General features: G+C 33.6%; 1 protein-coding gene across 1 annotated transcript in view; it reads left to right on the forward strand.

Annotated features, from left to right (window-relative positions):
- The window catches only part of LOC149085275 (sugar phosphate exchanger 3-like), a 75,656-nt gene that overhangs the window by 4,880 nt on the left and 48,861 nt on the right, over positions 1-21,915 (forward strand). The window contains exons 2-6 of the mRNA XM_089233195.1: positions 4,360-4,468; positions 9,324-9,416; positions 11,177-11,260; positions 18,375-18,520; positions 21,061-21,157. Coding sequence (XP_089089321.1) covers positions 4,360-4,468; positions 9,324-9,416; positions 11,177-11,260; positions 18,375-18,520; positions 21,061-21,157 — 529 coding nt within the window. The remainder of the gene's footprint in view (positions 1-4,359; positions 4,469-9,323; positions 9,417-11,176; positions 11,261-18,374; positions 18,521-21,060; positions 21,158-21,915) is intronic.

Genomic DNA, 21,915 nt, shown 5'->3' on the forward strand with positions numbered 1-21,915 from the left:
TTTTTAGAGTGGGTTCTATTCTTCATATACATGTATAGTTTTCTTCGTGATTTTGTGTTGAGAATTCTATTTTACTTAATTTTTTCATACAATCTCTTATGTATATTTTGCATTGTAATGTATTTTACGTTATTTTAATTTTCTGTTAACGTTTCTCATTTTCCTTTTTTAATTATTTTCTAGTTTTAGCATGCCTCAACCTCTACTAGTGTTGTGTAGAGCTTGCAACTGGAGGTTTCCCTGATCTAGGGGTATAGTAGCCGACAGTTTCAATTGTAAAGGGTACTTGGATAGGGCAAGGTTGGAACTTAAGGTCGAAGCGTTACAGGAAAAAGGTAGGGTTCTGGAGGGCCCGGTTATAACGGAGTCACCTGTTGTCGAGCCACCTGTTGATGAAGGAGCGATCTCCATGAACAACGTAAGTTTAGAGGGCGAATGGGTGGTCGTGGATGAGGTAGAAGGGGATAGTGATAGGGGATTAATCATCGGGGATTCTATGGTTAGGGAACTTAGGAACAGAGTGTGTAGGGATTTTCAAATTTTCGAGCACTGTTGTCTTCCTGGGGGAAGATTGGCAACGCTCGAGATGTGTTTCATCGCCAAAAGTTGCCCTTGCTGGTGATTCTGTGGGTGGAACGAGTCAGGTAGGAGCAAATATTAGTGAGTCTGTCAGAGTACCAGGATTTACTATTATCCGCTGGGGAGGGGGGTTCAGATGTGGCAGTGATTCCAGTGCTGCCAAGGGGTGGTAGGGGGTATACGAATAGGATCCACCAACTCAATATAGGCCTGAAGGACTTACACACCTCGATTTTACCTCAATTGACACTAAATCACAGGGGAAATTAAAACGTGTGCTAGTAAATGCAAGGAGCTTGGGTAATAAGAAAGATTTTTAGAAACTGATGGTTGTGGAGGGCCTGGATCTTGTAGCCATTACAGAAACTAGAGCAAACGATGGGGATGAATCTTTCTTACACATCTCAAGATACAATGTTTTTTTTTGAGAAATAGATCTGATAGGAAAGGGGGTGGAGTGTTGATATACATGAAATCATATTTGAAGGCTAAAGAGTGTAACGTGAAGAGAAATGATATTGAAACTATATGGGCTGAGCTTGAAAACAAGACATCATAAACTTATTGTTGGGGTTTGTTAGAATCCACCGAATAGGGATCCAAACTACATCGCCAAATTTCATGATGAAATTTCCTACATGTGTAAGCGTAGGAAGAGGGTTATCATACTAGGGGATTTCAATTACCCAGGTATTGATTGGGAGAACCTTTCATCTAGTGATCAGTATGAAAGAGACTTTCTTAAGTTGGTGCTCGAAAATTTTTTGTATCAGAATGTATTAGAAGCCACTAGGGGTACTGCTATTTTGGATTCAGTTCTTACTAGTTCTGAGGATCTTGTTGAACATGTTTCTGGGGGGGGGGAGAGTTTTCTTCCAGTGATCATCATATCGTCAGATTTCACTGTAACTTTTTCTGTTTTGCATGACTTCATGCCCTTTGTTTGAAAAAAGTGTGTTTGTGCATCATGTCCCCTATGGTTAACGGATAGCATGCGTAAACTTCCTCTTGAAAAGAAAAGAGCATTCAGAGTATAAAAGTGGACGAGTTGACCTATCATTGTTTACTGATAAAAGAAGAGCGTTGAAGAAAGCGATAGTAAAAAGAAAGTTGAATCTAGGTTGGCAGATAACATTGTGTGGCTCTGACCAACGTAATCAAAAAATGTATGTGCACACAAGGCACCAGGACCAGATTATATCTATCCCAGGGTCCTCAGGGAATGTGCTAATGAATTGTTGGGGCCAGTCGCACAGATATATAGGAGCAGTGTTGCTGAGGGTATCCTCCGATCAGATTGGAAACTTGCTAATGTTGTTCCGATATTTAAGAAGGGTAGTAGAGAAGCTGTGTCCAATTATCGTCCAGTGAGTTTGACGAGCTCCCTCTCGAAAATTTTGGAAATTATCATCAAAAGGCAGTTTGTGAACTGAATAGACAAGAATAATATATTGGCAGATGATAAGCATGGGTTCAGGAAGGGGAAGTCATGTGTGACTAACCTCCTTTGCTTCTATGATCACGTGACTAAGGCTTTGGGTAAAAGCAAAAATGTAGATGTTGTTTACCTTGATTTCCAGAAGGCATTCGGAGGGTCCAACATGGTAAACTCTTGAAGCGTTTACATGAGATTGGGATTGAGGGCAACTTGCTGAATTGGGTAGAATCGTGGTTAAGAGATAGGTCTCAACGAGTTATGGTGAACGGGGAATTCTCTGGTTGGACAGGCGTCACAAGTGGAGTTCCTCAAGGAAGTGTCCTTGGCCCCATACTTTTTTCACTTTTTGTCGATAAACTCGATCAGGGTATCGATGGGATTGTTAACAAATTCACAGATGTTGTGACACTAATGAGTGTAATCGGGAATCAAAGCGATAGGGAGTTGATGCAGACCAACTTAAACAGGATTGCAGCATGGGAAAATCAATGGAGCATGACGTTTAGCGTTGATAAATGCATGGTTGCTCATTTTGGTTCAAACAACCCACAGTTCTCTTACGAGTTGAATGGTGTCACTATACCGGATGCTTATAATACCTAAAATTCAGGTCAGCAACGATGTCTCATCTTTAGTTCATAAAAATCTGAGCCCTAGTGATTAGCATCAAACTGAACAGTTAGGATATTTTAGGAATTTACCTTTTCTGTCTATATACGAGACAGAAGAATGAGCTGACCACAACACATAGCACACCACTGCACACACATCTTTTTGCTTTACACTATGTCTACCAAACCTGATGGGATTGTGTATCTATTCATATTCTTACCAAAAATTCTTCATCTAATTGTGAAACTGTTCATCTCAGCCTTTAGTCAGTTCTTTCTTCTCCTAGTACTTGAATGAATTAAATTCTTTCCCATTGCAACCTATCAAAAATTGTGTTTCGGGTAAAGAATGCGATTCCAGGAAAAATTATTATTGTTAGCCAAAGTATTACTGCAATGGTGTGTAATATGTTGATGCTGCTGAAAACTTGATCACTATGTTTTAAAATTGTTATTTCTCTGAGAGAAAGCAAAGAAATTGGGAAAAAATTTGAATTCAAATCGAATTGATTCTTATGGAGATAAAATGAAGACAGCAATGAGAATAAGGATGTATATGGAAGCAGTGGTTATAAAAAAAGAATGTGCCTGTTAACAGTTCTTATATTAAATGGTCGATCAATTATCAAATTATTTTTTGTGATGGATAACTGTGTTAGGTTAGCAACATTTTTTGATATTTATGTTAACATTAATGATGCAGAAAACAGTATAAATTTGGTGATGATAATGCCTCTTGATACAACAATAATCCTTTTGTAATAATGTTTATTTTGTCCACTGTATAATATTGTTCCGGATAATTTTTCACAAGACTTCAAGATTGCAAAACAAGAAGCGGTTCGACGGACAAGCACTGATTTATTTACAGAACAGCAATTTACACATATTTACAAGCTAATCGGAGAGCCAACAACTTTCCCGCAAAGTTCAATTATAACTGACTTTTCATCGAATCTCTTTAAACTGGAAACTGGGTAATCTCTCTCTCTCTCTCTGTGCCTTATTCATAGCCCTGGTAGAAACTTCGAGAAAAAGAATATTCCACAAATTTCTATTTTACAGTTTCCAAGTTGGCGGCCCCACCGTACGAAGGTGCAGAATCACTGTCTGGAGGGGCGGGACCTTCTGGAAGCTTCTGTCCAACCCTCCACCAGTTCTTCGCCAATCGCATGCCTTTGCACAGTACCGAAACTGGTATCAACAGATTTTGATATTTCTGAGAGCCATCGAACAAATCGCGCCCTATATCATCTATAAGATCGTAACAATATCATTTTGAGATTTCAACGTATATACTATTAATATATTGATTTTGTCTGTAAGTATACTCCTATACTATGGTCAACTTATGTTGTATTAAGAATCGACATATCACTCTTCTTTATATGTGTCTAAAAAGTAGATTAGAAAGACAATAAAATACTCACTCATCGTACTAAATATTGCTGAGCATTCAAATTCACATTTATGGACCTATATTTTGCTAATTCTTCTAGTCCACTTCATTATAAAATCAGAAATAATGTTAATATGTAAGGAATAATAATCAAGAATCATATAACATTGTGCATGTATAATTATTATAAATGCCTATATAATATTTCTTTCTGTTGATTTTTATCAATCAGTTTAAAATTTCTAAGATATTCCAATTATTATTATAAGTATGATGAGTTTTAAAAGATATCTTCCAAATATTTTGATGTGTTATTTCCTTTTCTGTTTCAGCTATGCTCTTTTTCATGTGATCAGAAAAATTTTCAGCAATGTGAAGAATACCATTTCAGAAGTATGGTCTCCATGTAATATGACATTACCAGAAATATACAGTTATGAGGTGAATATTGTGAAACAATATACTGCGGGACCTCTCAAATTTGGACTCATTGGGACCTAGGTGATTGGGGATTAGGGAATCTTCCGGATTATGGATCAACTTTTGGTTCTCACATTTTCCTTTGAAAAAAATTGATAAAGCAATATAGTAACAGATAATTGGAACCATAATTTATAATTTAAAGACTGTTACTAGTTATCCATAGAAAAAAATTTACTTATTCATTAAACATTTTTTGTAATCATTACTCAGATCCAAAAAAAAAATGGTTTTCTTTTTTTCTGAATATTGGAAACAGTAGACTTTCCAATTCCATGTTCTCCACACAATATTTGTACTAGTGCTCCACATCCAGGCTTTGTCACGAATTCAATTTTCTCACATATTACGTGAAACATCATGTTTCCATTTGCAACTTGTACCTGCTATGTCACTTAATGTGTTTGGAGATTCACTAAAATAATCTCAGAAAAAAAAATAGAGCATTGGAGAAGTTCTAAAATGCTAAGGTTAATTGTACATCACAGAGAAATGAAATGATGAAGGAAAAGTTCCTTTCATCAAACCTGACGTTTTGAATAATCACATTCATTGAGACCAGCAGTTGCCTTCATTGTTTTCCAGAAGCCCAAAAGTCACAGTAAACAACAAGGTGTACAAAAAATAAATGAAATGTCTGACGTATTAGAAAAGACTAAAATAGTATTTGGGTAAAGAAAAAATATCAAAAAATATAGTTTAAAAAAAAAAGAAAATATTTTGGCTGAAATATCTGAGTTATAGGAGTCCGGATTTGGGAGGTCCTACAGTAGTATGTCACTGACTATCCAAGTATATAACTGTTGATTTTGACCATATATTGCTAAAAGAATCATTGAAACTTTGAATTTGAAGTTATATTTAATTCAATCATCATAAGAAACTCTAACATTTATTTCGCTGTTTAAAGCGGTAAAATAGAAAGTATCAGCTAGTATAAAATCACAGAATAAATTATAATTTGGAAAATAGAATTAACCTTTGCTTAATTCTAAGAAGTGAGGCTGTATAATAATCAATATTAGTGACATATTAATATTGGTTATTAAACTTTGGCCATTTTTAGGTGCAAATCAAAAAATAAAATTAGTTCTTAAGGGGTTTTTTTTTCAAGTTATTAATTTATCTTGAACCATTCATTTGAGCAGTTTTTAATATTATGGACTAAAAAAATGATAGTTTTTAATCATTTATTGCTAATTATTGAATGTTTTATATTTTTCAAAACAGAGTGTCTACCATCATGGAAAAGTCATGAAATAAGAAAGAAAGTTAAAAATCCATTTTCTGATTTTTCCTGGCAAGTGTTGTGCTTGAAATCATGACCTCTCATCAAACTTCTTATCACGAAAGCCTGATTGATATAGGATTAACAGATTCCTAATTTTTGAAGTCATTCCATACATTTTTAAAATTTATCCCTTTATCCTTATTTTCAGGTTTCCAGAATTGTTTCCTTTATTTTCTTTCCAGGGAAAAAAGTTGCATTCTGAGTCATATATATTTTTATTTGGTGAAAGTGGTTTTTTTTTACCAACCAATCTACATTTGAAAATTATCATCAAATGTAATTATCATGGAGTCGGCCTATGCACCCAAGACCCTCTGTTATTCCCAAGTGGACCCATGCATTGATACAGCCTTGAGATTAGCTCTCTTATTTTTTCTTTTCAGAAATAAATAAAATGAGTGAAACAACATTCAGTGCCTGATTCTTTAGTAAAACAAGGCTCCTCTGGTACATAAGACACACCAGTAAAGTGCCTGGAAAACTTGCAGATCAGTTTGTTAAAAAATGTTTTGTCTATAAAATTGAAATTTTCCTGCAAGGTATATTTTTTCTGCACCCCTGATTTGGCACCCGGTGCAGCTGAATAGGTTGCATAACCCTAAAGCCACCCTGTCCTACATTAACGATAAAAAGCACCCTCACACAAAAAATACTGCGATAAAAGCAGTTCTGTTTTGGTTTGAAAAAATTTTGTTCTTTGTATAGTGGTATTATCTGTTGTAATCATATGTAAGTGACGTTTCAAAAGATGTGCAACGCATGCGTTCTTATTTCTAAGTTCTGGTATCTGTAATACTGTAATCTCATAACTGTACTGATAGATACCTGTGATCACATAGTGGTGGTTGGCCTAAGATGGTTTTCCAACCATCATGCATGAATATGAGTCAGTTTCCATTTACAAAAAAGGCACCACAGTGAGCTGCACAAACAACCAGGATTTCTGTTGTCGATTGTCATTCTGCTAAACCTTGATGAAATGTTTCAGTTTTTGCAAGTAAAAGAGTGATTTCACCAAATAACGAGTGTTAAATCGCCAATGTCGACAAATTAGTCTAGGAAAAGTCACAGAATTTATGTAATTTATATGCATATAATATGTATATACATATACAAATAACAATGATGACCAAAGGGAAAAAGTCTTAATGTTCAGTGTTCAGTTTAACTTGTTGAGCATTTTAAATTTGATATTGTTTAAATTTAATTATTGTTTATGCCTCTGCATGCCATAAAAACACAGAAAGCAGTTAAATGCTATGAGGTAGCATCATCAAAACCACCAACCCTAGAATAAGCCTGTGTATCCAACTGCTTTGTCATTAAAAGAGAAATTGATGTTATGCTTCCCATTTTTCTTATTTATTTATTTTGATAAGCTATCGTATATGAAGTAAGTGTGTTCTCAGTTAGATATGTATATCGTGCTATACGTGTGACCTTTATAAAAATTATCTAATTCTCTCAGTAGGTAGTGAGATTCTATTTCATGAGGTTCTCAATCCATTTTTAAAAACTTTTCAGGAAGCATTTCTTTTCAAGATAATATGAATATACAGTTGTCCCTCCGTATTCTCAGGGGTGACCGCAAACACGGAAAATCTGTGAATAATCCAAACCCTAAAATTTTGTTCTTTAGAAAATAGGCATCTCATTTTTACAGTATATGTTTTGTGTGGCAAAAAGTAGAAGGAGGGGGTCCAATGAGTCAATGCGATGCTTTCTAGAAAGAACAACGTAGTGCCCATTAGTCGTTTCTTCTATAAATTCCAGTTAATTTGTTAGAGTACAGTAACGAGGCTTCCTTTACCAATTTTTCTACATATCGAAAACGTACCACAGATGTGTCTATTTCATGGAAACAATCCATTTCCAGTTTAAACTTATGAAGCCTTTGCTGTGTTGTTCATAATGAACTTGTCTTCTAATTCTCAGGATTTGCAAATTAAATAATGATGGCTATAGTGTGCAAGTTATGCAGTACATAACTCGCATACCTTATTTTATCGCTCCTACAGAAAAACAGCACTTTTTATATGAGAGAGATGTGGATCAAGGGCTATATAATAGGTTTAGTTATAGCGATAGCTGATCAAATTTTACATTCTTATTTCTTCATATATTTGACTGGGAACTCATTGCTGCCGTAATAATGGGAAACTCCAGCAATGTGGTTAACTTTGATCAATATTTCTATTTTTTCTTTCCAAGTTTTTCGCTTTTACAAACTTTTAAACAACATTCTTGCATAAATATTTTCAGAAGCACCAGAGAATTGATTTTTCAGAATCCAGTTCACTGCAACCCCAATCATAAGCACTTTCTTAATGCTATTGACATGTTCCTTCAAGACATATATCCAATGGATATATCTAATGCTTAATTTGAATTTCTTAACAATTACAGCCTTTAAGATTTTGATTATAAGGGAAATTCTTTTTTAAACCCCCTCCCCAACTATATACAGGTTCTAAATTAAAATTTGTATTTACATCTAAAGGAAAGGTCTATATCTTTGACTAAACAGAGTCAATCTGTACAGTATTTTAAAACAGATGAGTCAAACTTAAAAAGTGGGAAAACAATTATAAAAAATTACATAGTGATTAAAAGTAGAGATGCATAATGGTAGAGGTAGCTGAGAGAGAGTCAGTCTCACAGCATGACCCCCTATAACTGCCCAAGATGATGTATACTTGTTTTCTTTTTGTGGGGACATCTTCAAAACCTTGTCTATGAATCTGTCTCATCCTATATGTCTGGTACTTTCAAAATGTCCACTAAATGCTCTGGCGCCATTAGTAGTTGTAGTTAGTGGTCACTGTTTGATGCAATTACTATAATTATTTGTGGTTTTAGTTGTTTTTTCTATCTTTTATGTCATTATTGTGTATTCACTGCATCTCCTTAGACTCCCCAAGAAGTGCCTGACAAAGAAAATGTTGGTGTATTCTACTGTATCTTAAAGTTTCACCTATCTTTTCTGAAATGACCTCTATAATATAGTAAAAATGTCTGGCATATTAAAGACGATTGCAGCACACCTAATGGTAAACTAAGGAAGTTATCAAATCTAACTTTATAATGGAGCAAGATATATAGAAAATAATCCACTTTTAAAAATAATAACAAAGTTCATGGATTAAATGCAGTAAATTACCGGTACATTTAAGCATAGTTAAATATCTGACTTTCAGCCACATTTAATGAATTATTATTATGCATTTCTTTATTTTGGGTGTCAATTTCTCATAATAAGATGATGCTTTTCAACTTTGTAACTGACATTTTTATTCTATTTTACTTCATTACTGGGTTAGATTTAACAGTTCCTTTATTTTGCCGTTAGGGTTTTTCAATTAATTTGACTTTAATTATGTTTTTATGAAACAATTTCTTATATACTTCTGTTTTCTTAGTCATAATAAAGTTTGTTTGTTCATTCAACTGATTTATTTTTTCTTACTGTTCTGGATTTTTTCATATATGCCTATGTTAAAACATTGCCGCTCTACTTTGTTTCAGCAATGGAACTCTCATCATATGTTTGACACTGCTGATCACTCCAAGTTATTTTTAGGAATGTTAGATACAGCTTTCATGATTTCATACTCTTTGGTAATTATGTTTCATTATTTGCTTAATTGTTCATAATTTGCATGCCATGTCAGCAAACCTTTCTTCTATTTCAATTTTACATTTTACATCATCACTTGTCTATGTAAAATAAAATATTTTGCTTCACTTTAACAGAACCAAGAGTCAAATTTTATATGGCCTAATAGATGATAGCAAGAAACTGGATGCTCTCATTTTTTTGTCTATATCTCAAAATTAATTGACATTGTGTGACCATTCAAGTCCACATTTTGGCATGCTATATATAGCTTGTATACTATTTTTAAAAGTCGGAAATAACTTAACATAATTTCTGGTAAATAAGCCACACCCAGAAAAATTACTAAAAGGAAAACGTTTTTGCAGAAATGGCAGTGCTTTTTACACACTGGGACTTGGTGTACATCTGATATAATTTCCATTCCCAAACTGAAAAAAAAGGAACTCCGACATCATTTTCTCAAACAGCTGCGCTTTTCCAAACTTTCTGCGCTTTTTCACACACTTATGTTTAAAACTTATGTAAAACTTTACAGAAATGAACAAAAAGCAAAATGATGAAATCATAGCAGAAAAATATGGAGGTGGGGCCAGTCTTTCACCAATAGAAAAAATCTCATTGGACTTTTCATTTTAAATTTTGAATTTTTTGTCAATGAAAAAAAAATTTGTTTTGTTTTTTCATGATGGCTGTGTGAATGTATTATGTTCCTTATGTGTTTACCAGTATCCATCAAAACTTATATATGTGGTAAACAAATTATTCTCTAGGTTGGGTAATCACTGCATAAGTAATGGTCTCCATTCTTAATGTGGATTAAAAACACTGACATCATTAAAATAATATTAAATTTAATAGTTTATGCCAGCCCTCCTGAAAGTTTCGTAAAAAGAAAATTCTTTTTTAAAAACAAATAATAAAAAACACTGTAGGGGAAAATCTTCATGTTTTTGTCCAAAATAATAATATGAGGTACCAAAACCACAAAATAGTTTAAGTAAATAATGGTATTTTTTCTCAACTGAAATGAAAACAATTACGATCACTAATCGAAAAAGAAACTTTTACAATGCAAAATTTGTATGACACATTTCTGCAAGCAGAAGTCAAAATATTGGTATGATTCATATTTTTTTTAGGAAATGAGAAATTCAATTTTCATCATAATTTAAATTTTCTTGAATAATCAGTCAACATGTTGTAATTTTTTTTCCATCTCGCACCCCCAAAAATGCTCTCCCGCATCCTTAGGGGTGCGCACAACCCTTGTTGGGAACCACTGCTTCAGGAGATGCTGACCACTTTGAGAAACACTGCTTTTGCAAATATTATGAGTAGAAAAATAGTTAAAACATCCAGGATATTAAGAACACTTATCAATACCAAAAAATAAATTAATTAATGAAAAAAATTTGGAGGGAAGACAATGGAGAAAACTTATCAAATTAACCTCAGCTTTCTTATGGAAAATTACTGTACTTGTTCCATTGGGATGTTCTGAAGTGTTCTGTTGGAGGCAAGAACATAGTGGTTGTATAAGTAAGTTTTAAGTTTGTATAACCAAACTCATTCAGTAAATTTTCATCCAAGCTGGTAGAGTGAACAGTAGCATTGCTTTTTCCTGGCAAAATGAGCTAGGTACTGTTGTTTGATAAGTTACAAAATTGTCTAGTACCAAGTTATAACTGTATTGGTTCTCTTATTATTTTTCCTTTTCTTTTTTTGTTTGATCATTCCTTTTTTATCATTTTTGTTCTAGGGTCTTTATATCAGTGGTGCAGTTGGCGATAGGTTAGATTTGCGCTTGGTTCTTTCAGTTGGAATGTGCTTATCTTCAATTTCCGTAAGTTAATGAAGTTAATTTTTCAGTGTTGCTTTGTGATTTTCATATTTCTTGTTTTAACACAAGAACTGCCACACGTTCATTCTGGCCGCTTTTGAACCTTTGATCCCCACTTGCAACTGTTTTTCAAAATTAGAAAATTTCCCTCTGGCTTTTCCTAATTCGTTGAAAGGAATCTTTTAGAGCAAAAAATAAAATTTTGAGTCATTCCATTGTTTTTAAAAACTACTTCTACCTAGAACTACCAAGCGGTCATTTTGACTCCAGTTGGAAATTGCTTTACTACACTTTAAATGTACTACGAATGCATTTTTTAGGAAATAAAATTAGAGTTGTTTATGTTTCAAGTGTGAGCAAACATATAGGGTGTTTCAGAAGAAGAAGGGCTAATTTATAAAAGGTAGTAGGATGCATTGAAAAAATCTATTTTTATCTTACAAATACAGTGAAAAATGGGGCACATAGATGCGAGATTGTCCTTGAGTGTAAAGCCAAGGAGGTAGATCACATTTTATTTTCAGCCGTGCATTTTGTGGCAGCAGTCCCTGGTCGATATGTCAAAGGGGTGACTAAGTGGGAGTAAAAGTTGCACAGTGACCTCAGATCCCATATTTTATCAGATTTTTTTCTATATTCTTTTTGCTCATTACAATTATATGATCAGTAACAAAATTGTTTGCCTGATGCAACCACTTGAAAACAAAGGCAACAAAATTGCAACCTCTCATTCTTTTCTGCTAGTAAATTGAGTATTAGCTTCAAATTTAAAATATTCTTGATTGATCCAGCTGAGATGGGGTGGTGGGTGCAATAGATGGTGGAACCCCAAGGATTCGGGTCACTTGAGTCCCAAGAATTTCTGTGAAGCATGCCCTCAATAATTCATGAACATACAAAGCAATGTACATACCCTTCCCCACGTGTTTATGGCAGATGTCTAGCATTCTTAGTAACCCTTCATTGTTTTGCCTTATCGGAACCCCCTGGGGTGGGGTTACTCAGTTGTCTCGCTCAACTTACGTTCCGAAATCTTGAAATCAATGAACAATACACAATATAAATTTTAAAAATATAAACGTAAGATTTTTCACCAAGTTGGGGCCCTCGAAACCCCCATAAAAGACAGACTATTTCAAGGCAGGCAAACTTAGTTCTTATGACATTTGTTTTAATCAAAAATCAATCCACATTTACAGCTGTATTATGTATTTTTTCTATAGCCATCAAAAAAACTGCTACAGTAATTCTGGGGTATGGAAATTCCAGTAGTTCTAGTATATGTGTATTTTTATACTGTAAAACTTTTACAAGTAACGTGGTTTACCAATGTTGCATAAGATGAACAAAGTTTTTAAGCAAATTTTAACTTGATAAACTAGCAATGTATCTCATAAGTAATAATGAAGAAAGACATCTTTTTTTCCTGTATAATCTCAGTCGTTCAAGATGTTATTGATTGAAATATAACATAAATAACTCTTTGTAGAATTTTCCAAGCATGTTTTTTTTTATGGCTTCTGTAAGAAACATGTTTGTTTCTATGCTGCATACCATTTCTATATACACTTCACAAAACAAAATTACCCACAAATTGTATCTGCAGTATTAAGATCAGGACTTCTAGCTGGTCACTCAAGGAGTTCTACTGAATTGGCTACAAACGCACTGTCAAAAAACTATGAGAGGTGCCTCAGGAAATAGGGTTTCTGCCAAATTGTCTGCATCTGAGTTTATTTTAAAGCCTATGAACATGATTGGAATTTTTCTTCTGGATGAAAAACCTCCTCGAACTATCACTAATTCACTTCCTAATGGGTGTTTCAAAAATATTTCTCTGTCAATGGTTATGACATCAATATTTCAAGCCATCGGGTCTATCTAAATTGAATTTCTTCTCATTAGAAAAAAACATCATTATTTCACTTGACAATGAAAGATGCATACTGTTTGTCAAATTTACCTTGCTTATGTCTGCACTGTTTAGCAAGGGGAGGTTTGCTCTTCTTTTTTGCATGCTGTACATTTGGATAATTTTTCAACACATTACACACGCCAGTTAGACTTGTGCAAGTTGTATTCCTTCTGAATTGTACTAGAGGATTTTTTTTTTTTCATTGATGATAGATCTTTTGTGGTTGAATATCAAGAGAAGGAGGTTTACCTGTTTGAGCCTTCAGTGCACAATTCTTAAAATCCTTTATGAAATAGTGAACAACAGTTTTTGATCTTTTAATTCTTCTCACAATTTCATGAGCAAGCATCCTGTTTTATTCCAAAGCAAGTACGGTAATCTCTCACTTATGTGTCGGTACAAGGGAAAAACTCACAAATGAGGAGGCGTATAAGTGAATATCATTATTTACCTATCCTTGACCGTGTGTGCAAAAAATTGTCATTTAATTGAGAGAAACATATAGGCTTAAGTGAGAGGGTGTATAAGTGCTAGATCACTGTATTTTGGCCTTATCAATTTCCAATAAATGTGCTGCCTTTAGCATCTTTACATTTTTGAAGAAAAACAAAGTTGATTTCTCACAGCACAACACTGATCAAAACAGTTTCAGCTGAAATGCAAATTTCTTTACCAAAAGCACCTTTCACAACCACATTATGAAAAAATGAAATAATTATCATGTAAGTTTTTTAGGGTTTTGGTCATTTTAGTTTTAATTAAACCCTAAAAACAAAAAAAAACATTTTTTTCAAAAAATTATTTAGTACACAACAAATTAAATAAACCTGATTCTCTAAAGTTCCATCAGCACTATACTCTTACAATAAAATTAAAAAATAACCATTCAAATTGTGTTGAATAGTATGTAATAATGAATGTGTTTATTTATTTTACCACAAAACCCAATTTGTTTTACACATTTGTTAGAGATCATTTTGTAGAAACCAGTGGCAGTAAACACTTTTATAGGGGCAAAATATCTAACTGAATTTCTGAATTTTATTAATTAACACATTTAGAAAGCTAGTTGTCCCACACCTGTGCTGTCATCTGTTAATCATGAAGTAGTTTTACCACATTTATACTTCAAAATACCAGAAGTAGAAATGTGGAAAATACCAGAAGTAGAGGGTGCTGTGTGTATACACACAACACCCTCTATAACGTACCTATAACGTATGTAAGGGATGTTACGAGGGTTAAAGATACCGCCAGTAGTGAAAGGGTTAAAAGGCACATATATCCTTGTGCTGCATTTTCCGAAATCTGACATTAATAATAATAATGATGTAATCTTTACATATTGCCAAGAGATTCATATGGTCTGTTCAGGGAATTCGTTAGTGTTGGTAGACATCCATGCCCAAATCAGGATTCAATCCCAGACCTGTTTATCTGAAGCTCAGCAAAATAATACACAGTGATCTCTCACTTATGTGTTGGTGCAAGGGAACAAGGAACAAAGATGCATAGATGAGAGAGGCGTGTAAAAAAGTGAATGACATTATTTATCTATATCTTTTACCAGGAGTGCAGAAAATCATCTTATAACTGAGAGAAATGTATTAGTGAGAGGATGTATAATTGAGAGATCACTGTATTAGTATTAATTCAATAATTCCGTTCTGAAACAATGCAATGTTCATCATAATTATTTTCACTGAAAAGTGTTTACTTCTACTTGAAATTATCACTCTAATATTTGTATATACTGTAGAACCTCATTATATCAAACTAACAGGGGCTATAAAGGTTGTTTTTTGTAATGTAAGTCTGGTTTGTAACAAGGGTTGCACCAATGAAAGTACACTAGTTAGCTATAAAAAGGGTTCGTTATGTACCAAATAAAAAAATAGCCTTCAACATAGGTGGAATTGAAGAAGATATATACTTATGCAGTACATTAATCTCTCTTAATTTTTCTGGCTGACAAGCAGTACGAGTCATGCAATGCATCCATGTTTATGAAAACAATATAATATTCTATGTTTAATTACTTGCTTGGAAATGTAAAACTTATCATATAAAAATAAACAACCTTTATTATTAATACAATTTTTTTTAACCGTCCGTTATATAAGCGACATGCAATATAATTTATAATAGGCTCTATTATAATGAGGTTCTACTGTATTTACATCTATGGGCTTTCTTGATATGAAATTTTTTGTCTCATTAAATTTTTCCACTACCTTACCTTCTCTTTTTTTTTTAATATCATGTATTTATGTGAAAAATTACAACTACAGTAGACTCTCTGTAACTCGACACCCTAAAAGTATCGACAAACATGTCAACTTAGTGGGGTTTCGCTCTAAATTTTTGTCCGATCGTTTTTGTGTACATAATTATATGCATTCAAACAATTTGATTAAATAAAATGCTAATTCTCTCATTAATTTTAATTCGGGGTTGTTTCATAATAGAATCAAAACATAAAAAAATTTACCTCATGAAAAATAATCAAGTATACAGTCAAACCTCGTTAGTGCGTCACCCGGTTAACACGTCACTCCGCCTACCGGATCACTTTTTGGAACTCCCAATTATCCTCATGCAGGAATTGGAACAGCTATGGCTTACTCCGTTTAATGAGTCACTCCACTTATCAAGTCATATTTTTGCTCTCCCAAGAGTGACTCATTAACGAGGTTTGACTGTATTTGTTTGTTTTTCTTTCCATAGAGAAAACAAAAATTCTTCTACACTGTTCAGTTTATCCAACGATTGTTCGGCTTTTTCCTGAGTGCGTAGGAATCGATGTATCACATTTACAGCTTTTAATGCATCATTGCGAGATGGTGTAGATACTTCTTCATCTGAACTTTCTGTGATTCTATTACTTCGGAACATGAAGCACTTCCTCTCTGATTGATTGATTCTAGAATATCGTCGTCTTCTAAAAGTCCTGAAGTTACAAGATCAAAGTCAACGTTCACCAATTCAACCTCTATAAAATCACCTGTAGCGTTATTTATGATTTCGCCACATGTAATTTGAAAGGAATCTTTGGATAAATTATCATTTTCCAAAGACTCGGAACAAAAACCAACATGACGAAAGCAGTTCTGAATTGTGGCACTCATGACTGACTTTCACGCAGAATCAATCATTTCAATAACATCTAAAACAGAAATTTTTGTGTCCATTCCAGCATTTACAAATTTTTTTGGTCTGTAATTTTGTGCAAAAGGTTTTCATACTTAGGATAATTCTTTGATCCAGTGATTGTGAAATTGCTGTTGAATTAAGTGGTAAAAAGCATAATTTTATTCCGTTCAGAAAAGTCCGTTATTTTTGAATGAGCAGTGCAATTACCCAAAATAAATAAAACTTTTCTTTTCTCACTTGAAAATTTTCTATTTAACTTCCTCAACCATTGTTCAAAAATCTCTGATGTCATCCATGCCTTTTTGTTGCCATCATAGTCCACAGGAAGAGTTTTAACATTTTTAAAGCACTGCAGGTTTTTTGATTTTCCGATAACTAATGCTTCAATTTTTCAGAACCGTCTGAGTTTGCAGGCAAAAGAACTGTCAAATGATCTTTGTGTTTTTTACCTCCTTCACATTTTTTGCCTTTGAAGGCAAGCGTCTGGTTAGGCAAGAGGCGAAAAAATAAACCTGTCTCATCACAATTAAACACATCTGCATCTTTATACCCTTCTATCATTGGTTTCAGAATATCATTCTTCCAATTTTTAAGTTTCTTAAGATGCAGATATACTCTCTCCACAAACTTTCCTAAAAACAATGCCATGGCGCTCTTTGAATCATGTCAACCATCCACTGCTCGCAGTAAAATCACCTTGATTGAGACTTTTTGCGAAATCCTTTGCTTTCTCTTGAATTATTGGTCCTGATAATGGGATTGAGTGAGATCGAGCGGATTTGAACCTCAAAAGAGTTGCTTCTTCTACGTCACTGAAGTCTGATTTTCTTATGCGTTTTCTGCTTGGTTCATAAGAATATTCAAATGCTGACAAAATTTTTTCCTTATTTTTGGCAAATGTTAAAATAGTGTTTCATGCAACTCCTTATTCTTTGGTGAGTTCACTCTGAGTTTTACCCGATTCTAGTTTTTTCAAAATTTCAACTTTTGATTTTAAACTTAGTATGAAGTTTATGAAGTTATGAAGTATGAAGTTTGCGGGAGCCATTGTATTCACGGCCATTGATACTCAAGATGAAAACCAAATGACATATTCAGCGTCTAATCAGGCTTTAGCTCTTTTTCTTTTACTCCTTTTCCAAGAAATTGTAAAACTGAGTTCCACCGAAAACATTCTTTACAACAGACGATATTAAAACTCCCAATAGATAAGATTTTCACCTATTGGATGTTGACAATATCCACACTTTTTTTTGACCATGAAAAGAATGAAAGATCTTTTTTTGGAAACCACTAAAATGATAAGCCGGCCAACAGGTTTCAAACATTCATTCTTCACATACACGCCCACCCCAATGCAAAAAAGGGACCCATCATAGAGAACAAAGAAACAAAGGATTGTCAAAGTACCCATGAACAATGTCAAAAAATTCTTAGAACTGGTAACAGAAGGCCAATTGTAAAAACCAGTCATGGTGAAGTGACAAAAATCGTAGTCGACTTAAGCAGAGTTAAGCCAAACATGTGTCGAGTTAGGGAGGTTTCCCTACATTGAAATTAGTATTGTGCCAACCAAGGGAATAATAGATGTCAAGTTATCCAGATAATCGAGTTAATGAGAGTCTACTGTATAAAGAATTGTTTTTTTCTTTACATTAGAATAGCGTAGTAACCTGAGGTAAATATGATAAAATGTTTCTAAAAGTGCATGATATGTATCATCTTTCATTATACAGGGCGCTTCACAAAGAGTGCCATAAAGGAATAAAAATTCTTTGATCCATTCTAGAGTTTAAGTGAAATATAAAAAATTATTAACTCAGCTGTGACAATTTAAACCCCCCCCCCTTCCCACTCCATGAAATGAAATTTTAAAAAAATATGTATATAAATTGAAATTTTTTACTGCCCTCAATCACAAATTCCCATCTTTTGCTGAATAGTTTATTTTAACTCTTGAATGAACTGTAGAACTTTCAGTCCTTTCATATACTCTTCATGAAGCACTTGGTATGATGCTTAATTATGTGGTCATTTGACTGTTTTCAGGTTATTTTTTTTGGCTATATAAGTGAGGTGCTACACATATATAACAAGTATTGGTATGTTATATTCTGGTCTTTGACTGGACTACTTCAATCTACTGGTTGGCCAACTGTTGTTGCTATAATGGGAAACTGGTTTGGGAAATCAAGGTTTGTTTCTGTCACTGCTAATTGTTTTTTAATTGCATAGATAGTTCTAATGCTTAAAATTTTCAGGTAAATACAGTAAAACCTCGTTAAGTCGTCGTTTTTCTTTAAGCCCGTCTATCTTTCATAGATAGTGTCATACATGAACAGAAAATCTGATTGATCCAAAAAGATATTTATGCTGATGTATAAAGATTATAAGGTTATACAAAAAGAACTGCCAGCTGTGAATGCACTAGGAAGAAAAGAAATTCACAAAAACTTATTTTTTTAAACTCTTATCTACAGGGAAGTGGCTGTGGACAGGTTAGCCGCTGACCGCATACTGAGGTGGCCATGGAACAGGGGGTGATTTTTGTATTATGACTGGAGCCTATTGTCTGTTCCAAGGAAAACTGGCCATGAAGGCATGTGGCTGGGGAATAGGGGTGGCTGTCTAGGGGAGTTTCACTGTATATATGTTGCTTTACTAATTTTTTTGTAAGGAAAATATTAATCGGAGCGCTTCAAAAAAGTATATTACAGCTTTAAATATATGAAAACAACTTAAGAAATAAATGAAAATGGATCCATAATCTGTAAGATTCTTTAATCTGGAATCACCTAGGTCCTGAGAAGTCTGGATTTGAGAGGTCCTACTGTATATAGTAAAAAGATCCATTACAATGAATACCCAAAGAGGGCACACCTTGAAATCTTGACTCAATTTTAGGCAAACTTTCAATGTAAAAAGTTAAAAAAAAAAAAAAAATAAATAAAGAGGTTAGTGTGTGCAGCCAACAAAATGACAGAATTTTTTTTTAGAAATCTTTTTTATGACGAAAAAAAAAGTTCTTTGAAATTTGAATCTATTTCTTCCAAAGATAAGGATTTTCAAAAATAAACACAGGCCAAAGGTATGAATTATCTTGTGTGGTGCTGCTATCTAGTGTTGATAAAGAAGGTTCAAAGTAATCCCTAAACTAATTTTCATTTTATTTATCATTTATTATTATCATTATCATGTGACTGCCAAACATTAATGAAAACACTAGGCATACCTTATAAGGTGCCAGCAGCTGCAGAAAATTTAATGTATACATATATGGGGAATTTAATGTATACATATTTGTGTTGTAGGTCTGTTATTTTCATGGCAACTAGAGCTTTTTTCAAAGGAATAGCCAACTCCAAATTGGAAAACCTTAGGAAATCATATTTTTAGCCGATTACCACTACGCAATCGCGGGTTCCAACCCCGGATTTTCATGAAAGGCAAAATCGGGGGGTTATGGAGGTCCCCAGCACCAAGAAAATGAAAAAATAAAAATATTTTTGTAGAAAATTAAAATATTGGAGAAAATACAATCTTTTGTACTATGTTAATTTAAAATTCTTTCTGAGCATTAATGATCCACAATTTCTGTGGAAGAAATCCTTCTGTCCCTCCTAAAGCCAATTCTGCGTATGCACCAGTGATTTTCACGATGAACAGTGACTATCACATAACAGCTAGATGACAAAACTGTGAATATTCAAAGGAAAGTTTTTTGTCATGTTTTTTTTGAATGATCTCGGAAAATGTTTCACACTTTGAACGAGCATTCCAAATCCTTTAAGATTTTTCAAAAATGTGCATGCGCAATCTTGTAAGAACAAGGCGAATTTACGCCGTTTAGACCGTTGTCTTTGAATGCCGGTAGATAGCCCCGAAAAATTTCCGATGTGTAAATGGAAGGAACTACGGGAGAAAATCCGTAGGGGAGTAAAAACTCAGAAATTCTCTCTTTGAAAATTCTGTACATGGCCCTTATTAAGGGAAACTAAATATCTTCAACAACCCGTGTGTATATCAATACAATACAGTACAGTATACGTAGTAAAACCACTTTTTCAAGGTCGTGTGCGATTGTGATAAGACTAAAAAAAGGGGAAAAGTTGGTGAGTTTTTCTCTCTACTTTTTTCATCTTGGAACTAGGAAAGAACGCATCCCGGAGGACACATGAACCAAATTTTTATGCATGCTTTCCTGAAATTTCTGGTATTTGACGTGTTATAATGCGTCAATGCCATCTCTTTCTATTGATTTTCTTTTGATTCGTGTATGCATGTCATCCGTGATCCACATCTGTTGTGAACAGTATTTATTACATTCACTGGGAAGCGCCTTCTATTGCTTAACCACTTGAGTTCCATGCATGGGTTATACAGTGATTTTTGCTTGTCTAGTTCTGTTCTATCACCCACCTAACGTATGCACTATGAGTTTTGAAATACTCTCTATTAAGCTGTGCAACAAAGTTGGATGTTTTTATTTCCCAAAATTGAACTATAATTATATTTAGTATGTGTTCGCACATTCTGAATATCTATAGTTTCAAAGTATATTCTTCTATATTTCTTTAGTGGGGGCTAATTATCCAAAAATTAATTTAAGTTCGAATGAACTGTATTTGCTTGGTTCTGAAAATCAATGTTTTATATATGTTTACTTTGATAAAGAAAATATATTTTTTAATTTATTATTATTTTTTCATAATGTTATGCTAATTCTGTTATTCAGTCGAGGTCTTGTCATGGGAGTTTGGGGAGCATCGCCATCTATAGGGAACATTCTTGGTGCATATGCTGTGGCAGGTGTTCTTCATTATGGATATCAGGTATTTTAATACTGAATCATTGTTCCTTCTATTAATCACATGAGAATAAACATTTAAATACATTGAAATCTCAGTATAATGATATTCTTCATACCAAGAACAAATATTGTATTGCGAGCAGAATTATCACACAGCACCAAAATTATGCTGTTGTTCACATCTTTGTTAAATTGATGTTGTTAATAACACCAGAAAATGCACCTGTAAATATTTCTTTGCTGTAAAAAATATAATTGATTAATTGAATAATAAAATTCAGTAAGATGTTTTGCTCCTGCGAAGGGGCTCACTGTATTACTCTTTTGTGTACTACACAGAACGTAGCAATACCAACAACTTCATCAACACTTTTAGTGATCAGGTGATGCAATATACTGATGTTAAGGAATACTCTTGGAAGGACAAAAATGGGCAACAAGTTTAAAAATGTATTTTTAATTTTGAGCAAGATATAAAAAAATGATTCTTTTTATTTTTTTCAATCCCGGCAGTGGTTGATGATGATAAAAAAAATGTAGCGGTTTCAAAACCTCTGTAAAAAAATATTGTTGTAGAGGTATTTATCATGGTATGGGATATTGTTACATTGAGAGGAGTTAAACATTAGACTAAAATCAATTCCAAACAAGATTTGAAGAAATATTGTTGTAGAGAAATTTATTGTTGTATTGAGTAATGTGTGTGTTGTTGCAAGGTTTCACTGTATTTTGATTAATAATATGAGTTACACTTATCAAAACAATCTGAGAGTATAGTGG

Source organism: Pholcus phalangioides, unplaced genomic scaffold (genome assembly GCF_987345545.1).
Source record: "Pholcus phalangioides strain wild (caught in Gottingen) unplaced genomic scaffold, Ppha-v1.0 ptg000007l_1, whole genome shotgun sequence".
In the NCBI taxonomy this organism is placed as follows: Eukaryota; Metazoa; Arthropoda; class Arachnida; order Araneae; family Pholcidae; genus Pholcus; species Pholcus phalangioides.